This window comes from Trachemys scripta, chromosome 2 (genome assembly GCF_013100865.1).
Source record: "Trachemys scripta elegans isolate TJP31775 chromosome 2, CAS_Tse_1.0, whole genome shotgun sequence".
Classification (NCBI taxonomy): Eukaryota; Metazoa; Chordata; order Testudines; family Emydidae; genus Trachemys; species Trachemys scripta.
In genome coordinates, this window is record NC_048299.1 from 33706726 (window position 1) to 33726849 (window position 20124).

The 20124-nt window shown below is 42.6% G+C and overlaps 1 protein-coding gene across 1 annotated transcript in view; it reads left to right on the forward strand.

The window, feature by feature from the left end:
- Window positions 1-254: 254 nt before the first annotated feature.
- The window catches only part of ARHGAP21 (Rho GTPase activating protein 21), a 194517-nt gene continuing 174647 nt past the window's right edge, over window positions 255-20124 (forward strand). Inside the window, exon 1 of the mRNA XM_034760239.1 lies at window positions 255-944. Within this exon, the coding sequence (XP_034616130.1) occupies window positions 870-944 (75 nt within the window). The 5' untranslated portion in view covers window positions 255-869. The remainder of the gene's footprint in view (window positions 945-20124) is intronic.

Genomic DNA, 20124 nt, shown 5'->3' on the forward strand with positions numbered 1-20124 from the left:
CGGGCAGCTCGGGGCAGGAGCTGTCGGGTTGGAGGCGGAGAGGTGTCTGCGTGTGGCTTTGATCAGGAATAGCTCCAGCTAATGCAGAGAAACGTGGGGGCGTTTGATACAAACTCCCACCACATCACAACCCCAACTTTGCCAGGCTTCTCCTGCTGTAATTCGCGGGGTCCCCCCCCCCCCCCCGGGGGCAGCAGAGGGGTTATGTCCGGGACCCTGTAATTCTGCAGACAGCCTGCAGCTGGCCCGGCGGCCCCCGTCCCCACCCTGGCTGCAGGAACGGGAAGCTCCCTGCAGCTGCCTTTGCCAAGACGTCTTTCCTTCTCGCCGAAGTTGCTCAAAGTTGGCCAAGGCGAGGTAGTAAAGTCACCAAGAGCGCTGCGCCGGGCGGGCTCCTGTCCCCGCTGTGCCTGGGAGGAGGGGTCAGTGGCCAGCGGGATTTCTTTCCACACCCCTGGGTCACGTCCCCACCCCCTCCAGGGGCACGGACGATTGTGTGTAGCGGAGGCGGTGGGCGCTTCCCGCTCCCCCCGTGTCTGGGGCTCCGGAGAGGAGGCGGAGGAGGAAGAGGAAGATGACGAGCCAGCGCAATTAGCCTAACAAGGGACGGGTGGCGGCAGCGGCGGCTTTACCCCCGCACTGACACATCTCCCCTCTCTCCCTCGCTAGCCATGAAGGTGGAAGCCGGGGAGTTCAGCTGAAGTCCAGGGGGATCGTCCTGCCCTGCCCCATGGCAGCTCCGTGAAGCCTCCCCCCAGCCCCGGCGCGGGGCCGGCTCGGGTTGCTGCTGGGCGTTGGGCGGGCGAGCGTGTGTTTTCCAATGAGGGCTCCAGAGGATTTGCTCCTCCTTTGTAACCGGGAATGAAATAATGGCGACCCGATGGGCAGCGGGGCCGCCCGGGGCAGATGGAGGCACCGAGCCGCCCGCAGGCAGCAGCAGCCAGGTAGGAGAAGCGGGGTGCAAGGGGGGCTGTCCCGTCAGGGGGGGGGCTGGGTACGCCGCGCTAGGCCGGCTGGCGCTGAGCACCGGGAATGGCTTAGCTGGAGCTGGTTTAATGGCCGCCCCCTCCCTCCTTCCTGCCCGCCCGCCTCAGAGTGGGACGCTGGGAGCCAGGATCTGCCGTCCCCAGAAGCGGGAGGCGCCGCTGCTCCTCTAGGGGGATCGCCGCAAAGTTTAAGCGGCTCCTTCCGCCCCAAACACCCACTCATGAGGTGGGGGCAGCCGGGCCTCTCCCCCAGCTTTCGGGTGTTGTCGGTGTGAGGGGCAGCCTGGCCTGCCTGACCCCCATTACTCCCACCCTCCCCCGGGATGTCAGTGGCTGGGGAAGCCTGGCCTGCCAGCTTCTTCGGAGTGCCATTGGTGTATGGATCTGCCTCTCCTTTTGCAGGCAAACTCCAACACCTTCCAGTGAGAAATGTCTGTGGGCACAGCCTTTAATTCCTGGATATGCTGGTAGCCAGGTCCCTGAAGCCCCACGAACCTGCTGCCCTAGGCTCTGATTTAAATGTCTGTGTGGGAGTATTTGTATGTCTAGTATTAGTGGTGGAGCGTTCCTGTGTGTATTAAATGCCTTATGGTAGCATTGCCTGTTCAGAGTGGTAATCCTGGCTTTAAGGGCCCCCACCTCAAACCCTTCCTGCTACACTTTATATTATAGCATTCAATGCCCCCAGTGCTTCATAATTAATCAGGGCTGGACATCAAGAGTGACTTTATTCAGATCTTCTGTATGTGGCTTCAGTTGAACCCTCTTAATTCAGAGTTCAATAAGAAAATCTACATACTGTATATCTATTATACAGAGCCTGCAGCCTTCACAAATTCTATCCTCTTTCCCATGGCTGTCTTTAATATTAAGGAGGGAACCACCCATACTTTTGAATTTCATCAATAACAAGAATGCTTTGCTTCATGGAGGTCAGCTTAGGTGTTGTGTGTGTGGTGGGTTTTTTTTGTTTTTTTGTTTTTTTTAAACTTTACATTGCAACTGTCTCTAGTCTGCCACTGGCCTTGACTCATTCCAGTACCTTGATGTAACGGCAGAACACATGGTATTGTAAGATCATCCCAGTGTTGAGACCCCTGTAATATCTTAGTACAACAAGTTGAGGTCGGGACAAAGTGTTAGTCTTAATTCAGAATATGTTTACTTTTGTTTTATTAGTTAAAACCTTAGTGGATAAACTGTGACTGTTGTGCTGGGGGGGGGGTGACAGTGTTAACTTTTTTTTTTTTTTTTTTAAATCATCAGTGGAATTATCTGCATAACTGAAAGCTTGAGAATTCTTGGAAAATGCATCACTTAACTGTATTTGAACATTATGGGGAGAGAAGAAACTGCGCTTTTTAATGCGCAAATGAAACTGCTTAGTAATTCAGCTCATACTGAATCTATTGGATCTTTGGCACTGAGGTTTACATATAATCCACCCATCATTAGCATGGAAAACCATAATGAGCCCTTGGGAGTTTAGTCCATGTTAAGGACTCTTGGTGACTGTTTAATATGTACACTATTACCAAATGAACTAGTTGGTTATGGTTTGAATTAAATTATATGTGAAGCTATTTCATCCTCTGATTATAGACATGATAGTCGTAATAGCCACATTTTACAGGCAAATTATTTGTTGAAAATAAGCATTTATAGTGAAGATTCCCAGCTACAGTAGTCGATACATCAGTAGTATGACTGTGGATAGCATATGTGATGGCTGAACAGATCCATCAAGGCTTTTCAAGTTTTCCGTTAATGCCATTTACATGCTGCTAGATATTCTAGAAGTAGGAGTTTTTTGCTGGGCTCTAACTTTACAAAATATAATTTTGACGTAGAAGGCTGCCACAAGTGATTAGTGTTTCTAGTTTGGGACCTCCTCCCTTATATGGTTGGTTGAATTAGGGTTATGTGTACAGCATTTATTAAGTATAAATGGAATTAAGCTCTTTAAAGTGTGAATTACCATTTGATTTGCAAGGCTGATGATTTGTATGGGGATATTAAGAAAATAATTTAATGAAACATCTTAATGCCTGTAATAAAAGATATATTTTAAGTTTGCAGAAATATTATAGGTTGCAGCTAATAGTGGGTCTTATTCACAGTGTGGTCATCTTGACACAAGACAACATGACAGTTACATGGACTAGATCGGGGTAGGCAACCTATGGCACACATGGCACTCACACTGCCCAGGTTCTGGCCACCTGTCTGGGGGACTCTGCATTTTAATCTAATTTTAAATGAAGCTTCTTCAACGTTTTAAAAACCTTATTTACTTTACATACAACAATATTTTAGTTATTTATTATAGACTTATAGAAAGAGACCTTCTAAAAACGTTAAAATGTATCACTGGCACGCGAAACCTTAAATTGGAGTGAATAAATGAGGACTCGGCACACCACTTCTGAAAGGTTTCTGACCCCTGGACTAGATGGTGACAAATACTGTGTCAGCTTGGGACACCATTATCTATGTGCAATTTCTCTTCACAGCTCAGTATTACACATGAACATGTAATAGTTGACTGCAAATTGATTTAAATTCAGGTGATGCTGCTATGCTTGAGGACTTCACATCATGACCTGTACTTACTATAGGGAGAGGAGTTGAGCTTGAGTTGCAATAAAAATTACAAGGATGTATTTTCTAGCCAGTTGTTAATACAGTTTCAAACCCTCTGTGACCATCAAGTCTTGCTTTCAAGTCTTCGGCCTCACCCTCTGTAAGGATGGTAATAAGATTTGATTGTTATGGCAAGAGAAGAAATATCTGATGAGAAGGGGTGTGTCCCTGTGTCTGTGTCCATGCACACAAAAGTGGGAGAGTGAGGACACTGATCTTGGCTGTTTCAGCAGGTACATACTGTATCTGAGGCTACGTCCTCACTACGGGGGGGGAGGAAGGGGGGGTCGATTTAAGATACGCAAATTCAGCTACGCTATCGTAGCTGAATTCGACCTATCGGAGCCGACTTACCCCGCTGTGAGGACGGCGGCAAATCGACCTCCGCGGCTCCCCCATCGACGGCGCTTACTCCTACCTCCGCTGGTGGAGTAGAAGCGTAGATTCGGGGATCAATTGTCGCGTCCCAACGAGACGCGTTAATTCGATCCCCGAGAGATCGATTTCTACCCGCCAATTCAGGCGGGTAGTGTAGACCTGCCCATAGTCTCCTGCTTTGTTGGTAGTGGGGTGTGCCACTTGTTCTGCTATGTCCTGCCACAATTCCTATTATTAATTTTTAATTATCCATATTTTTCTCCGGTTCTCTAACAGTTTTTCTTCTTGTCTTGGTTTCTAAGGCTTGGTCTACACTACCCCCCCCCAATTCGAACTAAGGTACGCAACTTCAGCTACGTGAATAACGTAGCTGAAGTCGAAGTACCTTAGTTCGAACTTACCTTGGTCCACACGCGGCAGGCAGGCTCCCCCGTCGACTCCGCGGTACTCCTCTCGCCGAGCTGGAGTACCGCAGTCGACGGCAAGCACTTCCGGGTTCGACTTATCGCGTCCAGACTAGACGCGATAAGTCGAACCCAGAACTTCGATTTCCAGCCGTCGAACTAGCTGGTAAGTGTAGCCAAGGCCTAATTGTGTGGTGGCTTTTTCCTGTTTGCTTTTGCTCCCCCTTTACTGAAATGATTGTTGTGAGAGCAGAGAGCAGAAACTTGGGCTTTTAGACTTCTGCCTGAATTCAAAGGAGCTGCACCTATGGAGAGCAGTACTGGGAGCTGGCAGAGAAGGGAAGCAGCTTTCAGTGAAAGGGCAGCCTGCCACTCTTCTTGAAATTGTAGAAACAGAATTGCAAACTGGGGCAATGATCACTGAGCTTTCTCTATCACCACTGATCCTTCACTTTAAGGCCCTCTCCCCTCCCTCCCCCCCTGCATGTAGCGGAACCCAGCATGTTAAAAAATGGAACTGGTATGGTACACTAGAACCTCAGTGTTATGAACACCTTGGGAACGGAGGTTGTTCATATCTCTGAAATGTTCGTAAGTCTGTACAAAATGTTATGGTTCTTCCAAAAGTTTATAATTGAACATTGACTTAATACAGCTTTGAAACTTTACTATGCAGAAGAAAAATGCTGCTTTTAACTATCTTAATTTAAATGAAACACGCACAGAAACAGTTTCCTTATCTTGTCAAAGGGAAAGTTTAAAAGAAAAGATTTATTTTTTAGTAGTTTAACACAGTATACAGTATTTGCTTTTTTTTGTCTCTGCTGCCTCATTGTGTACTTCTGGTTCCAAATGAGGTGTGTGTTTGACTAGTATGTTCGTAACACTGAGGTTCTGTATTATAAAATGTTCAGCTTGCTGAACAGTTGACCAATAATCCACATTGGGGTTACCATCTTGGATTTCCTCTGAGAAGAAAGCGTCCAGACCACCACTTGCATAGCTTTAAAAGCTTCATTTTTATTTTAAATAACATTACTGCTTATATATCAAATGTAATACAGGTGTGTGCTGTAATAATTTGTTTACTGTATAGAAAATAAAAGGCAAAGATGCTATTTGATGCACCACAAGCTCACTTTTGGAGAACAAACTTGTATTCCATTAGCATTATTGCTTAAGTAAAAGCTATTAAGCACAGCTCTGAACTCCAAAGGATATTATCACAGGCCTACCTTATTTATTTATTTATTTTATTTTTTTAATCCACTACCTTTCCTCTTACGATAGCTAAAGATTTGATATGCTGGAGATATAGAGCAAATAATGTGTTACTTAGTTATAATGTTATTTAGAAATAATGTTTGCACTAAAATCTAAAGATAAGAGGTCTCAAAAAGATAAGTTTCTGTTCAGTTTAACTACCAGCTAAATTGTTAGGAATAGTTATCTTAAACTTTCAAAGTTTTCTAAGTGGGGAATAAATGCTCGAATAGGGCTAATTATCTGGAGGGTTTCTGTCTGTGAAGTTTGAAGTACAGTGGTAAATTGACAGCTAATCTGTCATAAAGTGTCAAGTCACAAAACACTGTATAGGTTTAGCAAGCTAAGGACTGTGTGTTTTGCATCATATTTAAAACTTTATGGATGTATTTGTGTTCAACAGTTTAAACTCTTTTTGAACTTATTACTTTGAAAGCCACCACTTTTTCAGGACATCAGTGAATCTGGGACTGTAAAGCTTAGCTGGTGTGTAGTGTGTTTTTAAAAAATAAAAATAAAATTCATAACAAGTTTATGAATGCATGGACAGAACTTTCTCAAAGGATTAGTGCTCCTTTCAGTAAGCATGTGTAATTTGTGGTGATATGGAGTTATGCACATGTTTCAATCAGAGAATAAGTATGAATAATATAAATTCCAAGATCACCAAAAAGGGTGGTGGCCAGCTTTCAAAATGGCTGGGTCAAGTTTTGCTCTGTCATGCTAGAATGATGCTGATTTCAAAGGAGTTATTTTTGACCTACACTGGGGGAAAATAGAGCAGAAGTTGGAACGCTCTTTGTATGGCAGAAAACATTACCTGTTTGGAAATCTACACAATTTCTATTTTGGCACTATCTTGGGCTAATATAGATGAGGTATAGGCAGAGACTTCTAATGCAGCTATGGATAACAGGTTAAGCAATCCCCATCTCCACCAAGCCTAGTTGATGTGTCTCAAGTATTTTGAACCCTGTGCCATGCAAGGGACCAAGTCCTGCAAAGTACTTAGCACTCTTGTAGGAGGCACTTAGTGACCTTGCAGAGTGGATCCTAACATCTCTAAATGCAAAATAACACCTGTACACACTGCAGCAGGAACTGTCTAAATAGTTACTGCGTTTTGTTTTGTTTTAAACTGGTTTGGTGCAAACAAAGTTTGAGGTCCAGTCTGGACAGGGCTTGTGTTCACTTTTATAAATCTATTATTTAATCTAAAATGTACCAATTAATGTTAAAATGACATTTCACTGCCATCTCTGCCCCATAACTTTTTGTTCCAGTTACCTTTCTTTCTGAAAGGTGATTACGGGGAAAACTTGTTCTGCTGACATGCTTTATATATTTCAGGATTATGCCAAATTCAAAAAAAGCATACTCTTTAAAGTATGTAAAACATCCTCAGTGGTTAGACGCTTGTAATTTAATGGTAACAGAAATGGCTTTGAAAAAGTAAAAGCTGTCCCACATTTTCTAGGAACTGTCAAATGATCACAAACACGTAGTGCTGTGATGCTGGTGCCATTCAATAGAAATGCATGTAATGTTTAGACTTTTCAGGCAAAAGGTTTTAAACACTTTTTCTTTAGTATGTCTGTAGTTCAGCTCTCTAAATAACCATTTGGACAACACAACCCCGTTCTCTGCTGCTGGTGTTCTTTTTCCCAATGATAAGAGCTGGAAGGGGGCAGAAAAGATAAGCTTGTTTAATAGATACTGTTCAGTGACTTTTTTCCCCTACAGTTTTTATGTCTGTCTTACATAGGATAGAAATAGAATTAATTTTTAGGAAACTGTTGAATAAAAATGGATTTAAGCTGTTAATAAGGTGTCCTTGTTTTGAATAGAGCAATAGCAGGACTTATTAATGTGAGTTACTAGCTATGCAATATACTTCCATGGAGGGGTTTTAAGTCCGTATTTTGAGCTTAGTTCTTGCTTTGGTGGCAGTGTGCTATTCACCTTGTACAGGTAGCGGCCATCATTTATTTGGCTAGATCAGTGTTTCTCAAACTTTTGTATTGGTGATCCCTTTCACATAGCAAGCCTCTGAGTGTGATTTTTTTCCCCCCCCCCCCCATAAATGAAACATTTTTTTGTATATTTAACACCATTATAAATGCTGGAGGCAAAGCAGGGTTTGGGGTGGAGGCTGAAAGCTCGCGACCCCCCCCCCCATGTAACAACCTCGTGACCCCCTGAGTGGTCCAGACCCCCAGTTTGAGAACCCCTGTGCTAGATTGAAGAGTACATGGGGATAATTGTCTTAGTCCATCTGTTTATAAAAACAAAAATATATATTTACATACTGCGCTCCTCCATGCCCTTTTCACAGGTCACTTCTTAAAAGTAAGGTCCTTTTCCAAAGAACATAATGTCTTTGTGTGAGTGAGTTCAGCACCCAGTACATGGGTACAATGGGCTGTGATCCCGGTTGGGGCCAATGGGTGTTACAGCAAAGTAAGCATTAAACAAGATTTGGCTTTTAATGTGAACATAGCCAGTGTATCATTTGTACGTGAATATGTCTAAACAGACAATCCCTTCTTCGCTCCCAATTCCATGCTGATATAAATATTTAATAAATGTGTACAAAACCCATAAAACCTTGTCAAAATGCATCCTTTTTGCCAGAGATGAGGTGCGTTTTGGTTACATTAGTTTTGTGAGGATTCTAGCCATTATGTCAATGAAATATGCTTTGCATTGTGACTTCATCTTCTTAAGATCAGAAAATTATTTTGTTTTCGCATTGTAAGATGCAACATTAATGCTCTCTCCAAAAGTAAGATGTTTAGAAAGTTGCTTCTATATTTTCTTAGTAGTGGTGCTGCATATATGTTGCTAAGCTTTCCTTTTTTCTTTTTAGATTCATGTCCTCTTCTTCTTGCGCCCCCCCCCCCGCCAAAAAAAGAAAAGAAAAAAGCTTCCCTCTTCAGCTCCTTAGTTTTTGGTAGAGGAACTGTACAAATAGTGCCACTGCTTCTTTCTGGGTTAGTCAGTGGGATATAAATGAATTGCTTTCAGCTGAAAGCAAACTGTTTTTGCCTTATATTGTCTGTCTTCAGTTATAACAGCTTGTGTACTGTGAGCTCTCTTATACAAACTACATTACCCAAAGCATTGTGGGCTGTCAATAGACTGAATGGGCATTGTAGTTTGGGGAGCCTGGTATGGATCACGCTGTTCGTAAATACTTTGCGCCAGACATGCGGTTCAACGTCAGCACCCTTCTTTAATTCTGAAAAATACGAACAGCTGTTTAGGTTTTGAATGTTGCTTGCAGTCATGAGTTTACACCCTTGGGATGATAGGTAGTGGACCTATTTTTGTTTCCAATTTCTTTATTCTCTTTTGCCAGCTGCTACTGCTTCACTGAGGGTGAATGAGGTGTCTCCTCTGAGGCCAGCACTAATTATGGATAGTCTATTTGCTTTCATATGTGTGTCATTTGCATAATGTGTGGGGGGATACTGTATGGTTTGCACAAAGCACTAGAAAATGTACTGTAGGGAATAATCTTGCACTAGCACCTGGGGGTGGACTATATGGTCTAATCTTTCTCATTTGTTTTTGATATCTGTGAGATCTTGCTCTTAAAAACCAAGTAGAACTCATTAAATCCTATCAGAGGGAGACTCTTAATTGTTTGTTAAACAGTTGCAATCTGCCCAAATGAAAGGAAAGGAGAGCCTTGGTCCTGCTTCTAAATTAGTATTACATTTGTACTTTCCTCACTTGTATTCATTGAATGAAATGGTAATATAACCCAGTGATACTGGAAGAAAAACTTGCATAATATATTCAGTCACACTTTAATGGACTAAACATTAATATTCTTATTTTGTTGAATTGTGATTGGGGGAGTGCAAAAGTAATTTAAGCCACCCTTGTGGTCTCTTAACACACCCAATGTTATGCAGATTGCTTCTTGGCCACAGCAGAGGATCTGGGTTAGTTTATTATGTAATAAATGCACATGGTGAATAAAAGAGAAACCGATTTTTCTTAAAGTATGTCCATCTATAGGAATGTCATGTGTTGCTGGGTTTCTCAAATCAAACCAATCAAATCTAAATCTTGGATTTATTTTTTTTTTTTGGAGGGATGCATGCTTTTCTGTTTCTTGACTATTGGTTGTATTTAAATTTTTAATTCTGTGAAACCTTATTTAGACTAAATAAAAAGTGGGTGCTGCCTTTTTATATTAAGAATCAGGGAAGGATGTGAGAGAATGGGGTGTGTGTGTGTGTGTGTGTGTGTTGTTTGTTAGGTTGCCACCTTGGAAGGGCTGCTTGGGAATAGTTGGGGCATAGAAGTTGTGTATATCCAAATAGCTTAAATAGTCTGTGAGCCTTACTGAAGAAAGAGAGTAAATAGTGTGTGTGTATCTATATCTATCTATATTTAAAAAATTAACTAACTTTTGAAATTTTCCCTGTTTAAAGGAACATAGTCAAATACATGTAGTGAACTTCTTTCCTATTATGAGGATCAACATTTGCCAACATGGCAGAACCTTTCTTTATATTGGAGCAGGCCTCTTTGGTGCCACCTACGCAGATCTGGGAACTGAGTTGAAGAATGTTTAAATTCACAGTAAACTTTCTTGCAGCTAAACTGGTTTCTGATCTGGTCTGGCTGATCAGCATGGATTGGTTCAAACCTTCTTAGAACATGGTTTAAAAACAACATGGTAGCCTAGATAAAGGCTTAGGCTAAATATTTTAAAACTATTTCTAATGAGGTTTGTACACACCCACGCTGTTTGGCCAAACTGTTAGATTCCATCTACAATAATAATTCATTTGTGTTAATACATGGAAACCTCCAACTTGTTGAAGTGTGGTTCTCTTGCATAGTAGATGGGTCTAAGCTATGCTGTAACAACGTGCCTGAACTCTGCTGATGTTCAAGACTTTCATGTAGTTAAGCCCCATTTATCTTGTAGGGGCACTGTTTTAACTTTGTCTTGGGACTCTTAAGACATGACTGGTTGGTAACTTAATTAGGACCTTAGATAAGTTTGTCTGAAACAATGTTTAAACATGGTTCCTTAATTCAACTTGCAGTCCAATGTTGATTGACCTGTTTTGAACCTGGGTGTGTCGTAATCTTTCTATGATTTAAAGGGCTAGAGTTCATTGTGTGCCTAAAGGGGTGCAACACTGTGGCCACCAGGGACTTCCCCTTTGCACAAAAAAAAAAGTTGTAAAATCTTTTCAGAATTTGGGGTGAGGAAGGGAAGATCAGATCTGGAGATATTCACTTGCTTTTACCCTTATCTTTTTGGCACTGGTTAAGGCTCATTTCGAGGAATTCACCTTTTGATAGGGATCTCCTGGTGAAAAGCAGTCTTGTCACATTACTTCCTTTCTCTTTCCCTGTGGCTACTGTTCATTCCATCTCCCTTTAATCCCTTTCGTGATAAATAGAGACCTATTATGATTCCAGTGACAAGTACTTCCATTGTGCAGCCACACAGGCTTTTCATCCCTCAACCGAGTCTTGCAAAATTCTGCTTGCTCACTCTTGCAGCCATTTATTTATGTTGTTGTTTCATCATCACTCACCATGGTAGAGGGCAGATAAGTAAACTTTGTGCCTGGTGTGACAGGTTGGATCACAGAAACCCTCCAGGAGCTGCCACCTGATGTGCCACGACTACCTCTGCTCCTGTTTTCCCTGCCAGCTCAGGACTCCAGCAACCTGTCTTGCTGAGCCAGACACTCCCGTCTGCTCCAACACAGACCCAGGGTCTGAATTACTTGCCCCAAAGCTGCAGGTTTACCAGAAAACAGCTCACAGAAGTGTGCTTGTCTTTAGCACTCAGATGCCCAACTCCCAATGGGGTCTAAACGCAGACAAATCCGTTTTACCTTGTATAAAGTTTATGCAAGGTAAACTCCTAAATTGTTCGCCCTCTAACACCGATAGAGAGAGATGCACAGTTGTTTGCTCCCCCAGGTATTAATACATACTCTGAGTTAATTAATGAGTAAAAAATGATTTTTATTAAATATAGAAAGTAGGATTTAAGTGATTCCAAGTAGTAACAGACAGAACAAAGTAAGTCACCAAGCAAAATAAAATAAAATGCACAAATCTATGTCTAATCAAACTGAATACAGATAATCTCGCCCTCAGAGATGCTTCAGTAAGTCTTTTCCTCAGACTGGACACCTTCCAGGCTTGGGCACAATTCTTTGCCCTGGTACAGCTCTTGTTCCAGCTCAGGTGATAGCTAGGGGATTCTTCATGATGGCTCCTCTCTCTCTTTCGTTCTCTTCCACCCCTTTATATATCTTTTGCATAAGGCAGGAATCCTTTTGTCCCTCTCTGAGTTCCTACCCCCTCCTTCTCAATGGAAAGACACCAGGTTAAAGATGGATTCCAGTTCAGGTGACATGATCACATGTCACTGCAAGACTTCATTACCCACTTGCCAGCATACAGGTATATAGGAAGACTTACCAGTAAAACACAGCCATCTGTAGACAATGGTCCTTGTTAATGGGAGTCATCAAGATTCCAAACCACTATTAATGGCCCACACTTTGCATAATTACAATAGGCCCTCAGTTATATTTCATATTTCTAGCTTTAGATACAAGACTGGTACATTTATACAAATAGGATGATCACACTCAGTAGATTAGTAAGGTATCATTACAAAGCTTATAGAGACCTTTTGCCTGAAGCATATTCCAGTTTCATTATATTCACTCATTATCAAATTTTTATAAAACCATGTTGACTGCAACTGTCATACCTGGGTTGGTCAATTGTTATGGCAAATTTACTAGCCTTTCACTCCATTCCACATATTCAAGACTTTCCCTTACTGATCTCCTCTGAATAGGGCCTGGGCATTTACTGTGTGTGTGTTCAGGTGGTCTTTCAGAGGCTGCTGAAGGGAGAGGATGTACGATATAGATCAACTGGTGAAGTAGTGGGCCATAGTAACTGACTTGTAGGTGGTTTTTGTGTGTGTGGTGTTTTCTTTTTAATATCAACTACACTCAATTTTTGTCGGTTATATTGTGATTAAAAGCTCAAATTACATATTGTACAGAATATGAACTTGCATCCCACTATACAGCATAGTTAAGTGAATTAGGCCTTGTCTACCCTATACATTAGGCTGACACAAACTGCCTTATGTAGACTTAACTGTGGAGGTATACACGCTGCAATGTCCCTCCCACCGATTTAACGCACCTGCTACTTTGACATAGTAAAACCACCTCCAACAAGGGGCGTAGTGTTTATGGTGATGTAGTTAGTGATGCAGTGTCGGCATTGACGCTGCGTTGCTTATGTCTCCCTAAGTGGCCTCCAGGAGGTGTCCACAATGCTCATCATGACGGCTCTGGTCACTAGTTTGAGCTCCACTGCCCTGCAGCCAGATACACAGGCATGCGTCCCTCCCCCTTTAAAGCCCTGGGAATTTTTGAAATTCCTCTTCCAGTTTGCTCATTGTGGAGAGCTCATATTGCATCTGTCTAGCTAATTATGCTGGCTCCCCACAGCAAATGCACTCTTGCCTGGAGTACACTGGAGTTGTTGGGTCTGTGGGGGGAGGAGGCTATGCAGGCACAACTCTGCTTCAGCTGCAAGAACTGATTGCTTGTGACATGGAGGCGAAAGAGCAGTGCCATGCCAAGATCAAGGAGCTGAGGCAGGTGTACCAGAAGGCAAAGGAGGCCAATCGTCAGTCTGGTGTGTTGCCAAAAACCTGCTGCTACAAGGAGCTGCATGCCATCCTCGGCAGTGACCCCTTCTCCACCGCCAAGAGCCTGTGGATACCTCAGTAGGGCTGGTGGAGTGAATTCCGAGGACACCGTGGTGGACGAGGAAGTGGAGTTGAGGAAGGATGGGGACAGGTGACGGGGATGTGTGGTGGCATGGCAAGCCAGGAGCTCTACTTAAGTCCTGAAGGGTCTAGCCAGTTGTGCTGACACCTGATGCAGAAGAGGGGAGCTCTGGTAAGTACTCATTGAGCTTTGATATTGCAGGGAGACATGAGCTAGATCTATGGATAGAAGGGGGATTGAAATAACCAACACTGGCACTGTTTGTATCTGCTTCTCATTCCCCTAAGCAGCTGGGTAGAGGAGGCCCTATGGAAAAGTTTGTTGATGCACACCAGGATGCCCTGGGAGTTCTCCATAGAAATCTCTAGGAATATTTCCTGGAGCTACTTTCCAATCCTCTGCACCGATTTCTTGGGAAAGCAGCCTTGTTTCTTCCCCCTCTGTAGGAAACTTTGCACACCAGTTGGCAGTTATTTCTGCCATTAACAAAGCAGCACACAGTGAGCAGCAAATGGACCTGGTCTGCAGCTCTGCACAAGCAGGAACTGCACCCTTGCATCCTTGGTTACTCACAGGAGCAAGATATCCGCTGCTATCACCCTCACCTGGGGAAAACAGTGCCAGTATTCAGAAGAGTGGCCCTAGGCACTTGTAGTGATACCCCTCTGAAACCCTTCCACCTTTAGTTTTATCTTGCCTCTTCCCCCTGGGCTGAGCTCACCGTGGCTGGGGCTTGCACCATGCTTTGTGCCTGCCAAGAGGAAGTGAGAAAGTGGTGGTTCTCTAACTTGTTTGAATCAAATCTGTGAGTGCACTCTCAATAGTGCCTCTATTGTTTCTTTAGCTTCTGCAGATGTGCCCTTGATGGTTGTCTCCTGCACATGGACTGAGTGCCTCTGTCAGATAAGGAGAAGAAACAGGAGGATTAAGGAAGACGTGTTCCAGGAGGTGCTGCAATCTTCTAATTATGAGCAGAGAGCATGGAGAGAGGCTATCAAGGAGAAACTGCATATGGATAGCCAGGAGAGGAAATGGGCAGGATACAGCTGCTTCAGGACCAGACAGACATCCCGAGGTTCTTGAACTGCAGATGGAACACATCTTTGCTTGCCTCCCCCTGCAGCCTTCCATGCCCACCCCACATTCCTCAAATGTTCCTGGGCCATCTCGGTAATCCATGCACTTCACTCTGAGGGACATGTCACAGTGAAAGCTGGGCATATACTCAACTGTGAGAGCCTCATATGGAAATGTGCTCTTCATTTTTATGTCCCTTTCAGAATGTAATTGTTGGTGTCACTGTTGAATAAAAATGTACTTCTAGAAAGCTAAGGCATCTTTATGGTCTTCAACAAATGGTGATTGCTGCTGAAATTCATACACAGGGACAATCAGAGCATTTTCATTGTAAATCTCTCTCTCTGTCTCTCTTTATATTTATTATTTATATAAATAAAAATTACAAGGTTCATACTACAATGCCTAGGTAAATGCATTACAGACAGACATGTTACTGGGGCTCATTGTCAAAATGCTCTTTCAAAGCTTCACTGATTCAGATAGCCCCCTGTTGAGCCCCATACGAGCCTTGTATCTGGCTGCTCAAAATCAGCATCCAGCTGATTCACCCCTGCAAAAACTTCTCCCCCCTTAGCTTCACAAATGTTATGCAGAGCACAGCAGGCTGCTATGACCATGGGGATATTTTTCTCATTGAGGTCTAATCTGCCAAAAAGGCAGCGTCAATGACCCTTTAATGAGCCAAAGTCATTCTGCATCTGCTGAGCCTGTTATTGAAGCTCTCCTTGCTGCTGTCAAGGGTTCTGGTGTAAGGCTTCATGAGCCACAGGGGCAAAGGGTAAACTGGGTCTCCGAGGATCACTATTGGCATCTCCACATCTCTGACTGGAATCTTTGGTCTGGAAAGAGTCCCTGGTTGCAGGTTTCCGGGTCCGTGTTCTTGAAGATGCACATGTCATGCACCTTCCGTGACCACTGCACGTTGATATCAGTGAAATGACCCCAGTGATCTACCAGAGCTTGCAATACCATAGACAAGTAGCCCTTTCTGTTGATGTACTCCTCTGCAAGGTACTCTGGGGCCAAAATGGGGATGTGTGCGCCATCTATTGATCTGCTGCAGTTTGGGAATCTCATTGCTGCAAAGCCATCTACTATTTCTCTCCCGTTCCCCAGAGTGTCAGTCCTTCATAGCAGGAGGTGATTAATGGCCCTGCACACTTACATCACTATAACTCCCACAGTGTACTTCCTGACTCCAAACTGTTTTACCACCGAATGGTAACAGTCTGGAGTTGACAGCTTCCACAGAAGCTGGTGTCTTTGTGCCACAGTACTGGGGCAAGCTCCGCACACTGTTCTAAGAAGGTGGCTTTACACATCCAAAGGTTCTGCAGTCACTCCTTGTCTTCCCATACCCGCATAACGATGCAATCCCACCACTCAGTGCTTGTTTCTTGCATCCAGAGCTGACAAAGCAGCTGCTCCATGAATGCCAAAAACAATCTTTAATTGTTTCTTTCCATGGCGGGCAGACACACCACAGTGTCATTCAGTTTGTAGCTCATGAAATACTACAGGATCAGCCATGTTGTGTTCATAACGCTCATCACAAGACTAGAGAGCACTGCAGGATCCATGCTTTGAGATAGAGATGGTGGGTGTGCACTTTACAGGGGCTGTTGAAAAGCAGCATGAAACGTAATTAGAAGCCCATGGTATGATGGGACAGAGAAAACTGCATTATGGGGCAGTGAGCCTGCCCCCATGAGAAATTGCAAACCCTTTCCAGAACACCCAGTGGCAGATGGTGGTGAGTTGCACAGTGGGATAAGTATCCAGGGTGCACTGCTTTCTCTGTCAATGCCATCATTGGCTATCCCTTGATATGAGGCTGTCTGCTGGGGGAAAGTCATTGGACTCCTCAGCCATCTTAAGTCTCATCAATTTGTGCTCTACGGGTTTTACCACATGTGACAGGTGCTTGCTTGGAAAGAGCAGGATGCTGTACCCTTTCCTTCCTTCCTCTGCCGCTTCTCAGCCTCTTGAACAATGCGATTCTCTTCAGAACAGGCTGAGGCTTGATGTATGATGTGATACCATTGCAGTCTCTTGCCAGCCAGTTCTTCCAATTCATGGGGTCAATGTCTCCCGTCTTAAGATGTACTTTCAGGATGTCCTTGTAGTGTTTCCTCTGTCCCCTGCAGGTCCTTTTACCATGACTAAGTTGAGAAAAGAGGACTTGTTTTGGAACATGAGTATCAGCCATCTGCGCACAATGACCACCCAGCAAAGTTGATGTTTTGTAATCTTTGCCTCAACACTGATGTTAGCTGCAGAGAGAACACTGGTATTGGCGCAATGGTCTTCCTATCTGATATGGAGAATCTTCCTAAGGCAGCGCTGTTGGTACCACTCCAGATGCTGAAGATGGCTTTAGTATGTCATCCATGTCCCACCACCATAAAGAAGAGTGGGAGTAACTACTGCATTGTAGACCAGGTTCTTAATTTCCATCTGCAGATCTCTGATAGACATGATGGAGCAACTTTCCAAAGGATACGCTGGCACAATTGGTCCTATGTTCAGTCTCCACATCAAGATTGGCTGTCTGGGAGAGGTGAGAAATACTCATCCTTTTCCAGGGGTTCACCACCAATGACAATTCTGTCAATGCAAGATCACCAACTGTGGATGTACTCCTCCATCACAAGGAGCATTGTGTGGATGCGCAAAAGAGGTTTAATTACAGCGGAGGATGATCGTCAATATAACTAAGTTGACTTGACTTTGTAGTGTTGACATGGCCTTAGTAAACCAGCAACTCCATTTTCTACAGTTGTGGTGATTCATAATATGTAGTCATTTGCCTTTTTGAAAAAGTTGTGTGACTGAACTTCAATTTCAGTTGAATGATGGATATTGGATTAATGGAGAGTCAAATGGAAAAGAACCGTCTGTTTGGGAGAGCAGATAAGGACTTATTGATAGTGGCGATTAAGATTTTCTGCACAAAACATTACCATGAGATTGTTTGTTATCTACTATTAGTCTGGGCAGAGTAACATATGTTACCATTGTTGTCTATGACTGTCCTTTTTCCAATATAGTGTCAGAACAAGTATTATGTACTCCCTGTTACAGGAGTAGAAATAGTAACTAGGGAGTCAGGAGCAGCTGCCTTGGTTTCTGGATTCCAGAAGGGCTGATATTCCTGGAATTTTGTACTTTTTTTTTTTTCTTCTTTCTAACTCTTCTTGATTTTTAAACTTTCCCAGAGTAATGTATACTTTCATTGATTTAATTATTCAGACTGTAAGAAACATCAGCCGCTGAGGCCAGCATCTTTTATGTGGCTGAATGTTAGAATATACTTGGTGAGCAAAGACTTTTTTTTGTTAGTGCTTCGATGATTCCTTAGTTAAACTCCTGCCTTTGCTACAACACTTTATTTTAATTAGGGTTTGTAGTGTGCTTAAACTGTGCTATATTTTTAGGATTGGGAAACTATATTCTCCTTGTTCTCTGAAGCAAGGAACTACTAACAAGACCTTTGTTCAAAATATTTACTGAGCAGTATGCAGAGCAAACTACGGGCAGAACAAATGCTGATAAGAAAATGCATAGATGTCATTGAATATAGCTGGTTTAATTCCGGGACAACTCTACAATAATTGTAAACACTTCTTTCTCCTACCAAACTGACGTAATTAATTTTATTAAAATGGAGGCCTGTTAAACTTTCAATGGCAATGTTTTTAATTGAAAGTGAGATATATGCTCGAGGTGGATTTGATTTAAATCATGATTTAAATCACTAGTCAGGAAGACATGATTTAATCATGGGTTTCTACATAAAAGTGCATTCTTGTTGGTTGTTCTTCACAACTCAGATCTAGGTTTCATTTTTAGAAGGTAAACATTATACATTTTTAAACGGATTTATTTTGAAAACTTTTCAGATTAGTTTTACAGGTATATCAGAAAATGAATGATTGGTTATTTCATTTACCAAAGGTAATTAAAGCAGATAGTTCACCTCCCAATGACTTCATAAATATCTCCAATTCAACAGCTTAATTCATTAATATTTGGAGGATTTTTTTGCCATGCTGTATTGGAAGGGAACATCACCAGACAGACATTTAAATTGTTTTATTTAACTAAAACAGCAACATTAATGTATTCTGGATTATTTTCTTCAACAGCAAACATACTATTTTAACAAAATTTAGTTAAACATTCAAGTTTTTTAAAATCAGGTTTGTTTTTGTTAAAATTGTTTTGAACTAAAATAGTTAAATGAAATTTAAAAAAACAAAAAACAAATTGACTCGACTATGCCAGCCAGGCCAACATGAGAATCTTAAATTATTGGCTTCTGCAGCTAACTCAGTCATCTTCACCTTCATTTTCCTGTTCATAATCTGGAAAAGAAAAACAAGCTTTCCTGCTTTTTCAGGTCCCAAACGATTTCTCAATTTGGAATGAATTAGTCCAAAGGAAGAAAATATTCTTTCTACACCGGCAGAAGAAGCTACTGCTGTTAAAAGTGAGATTATCACTTCAACAGTCTCTGAATCCAAGTGCTTAAGTGACTCCAACCAGTTCACTGGTGTGCCTTTCTTTAAAACATCATCAGCAAACATATTTCTTGAATGGTTCACCCTTAGCTCTGAAGTTTATTATAGTTGGCATTATGGAGGGGTGATTGCAGGATGTTCATGTCCTAGCCAACTCCTCTTCAACAGTTAAGGTTTGACCCTGGTACCGAGTATTGAGAATATTTGCAAGAAAATGAGCTGGAGATAGTGCTTGTCCCATTGGGTTTTTTAATGCTTGTAATTTAACTCTGTCAATGCGTATTTCTCTTTTTAAGATCTCACTCAGTTCCTTCCAAATTTCAACAGCATCAGCAATAAAACAGCCATTTCTCTGCATTTTGTTCAAGACTACAGAAATAGGCTTCGGGTACTCATCATGTGTTCAACATTTCTCTTAATCCCAACGTTGAGAACTTTGGCTGTGACAGTGCCATCTGTTTGTTCACTATTCACAAACTGTCATCCGGTTAGGTCAGTTCTTGATATAGTGCTCAAAACAGTCCACTACTGAGTTCTATCACACCTCTTGTGGGAAGAGTTAGCATTTTTCAGAGCAGTTGCTGCAAAGTGGTTGTTACGGAAGTATTTTGCAATTTCAACAACGTTTCTGGAACGCTGAAGTCTTTGGCTAGTAGGTGCATCAAATGAGCACTGCAACTGTATGTTAGCTTGGGACTCTTTTTCTAAATGTCTTCTCATCTTGGATACAGTTGCCACATTGTCTATGACCAAGCTGCGTACTAGACATTTGAATCCCCCCATCCCCAGTTTGTTAGAGCTTTTACTGCTACTTGTAAGTATTCTGCTGTGTGTGCATTTCCTGATGTATTAATTGTTTCTGTAAGGAAGACATTCCCTTCTTCTGTTGTCACACAAGCACATACAACAGCATTGTTGTTGACATTACTCCACTCATCAAGACTCAGATTAACAGTTTCACCCTCTAGAGCTTTTGCACACTGCTCAGTTTCTCTTTCATAAATTTTATCCAGCAATTTGACTGCGACAT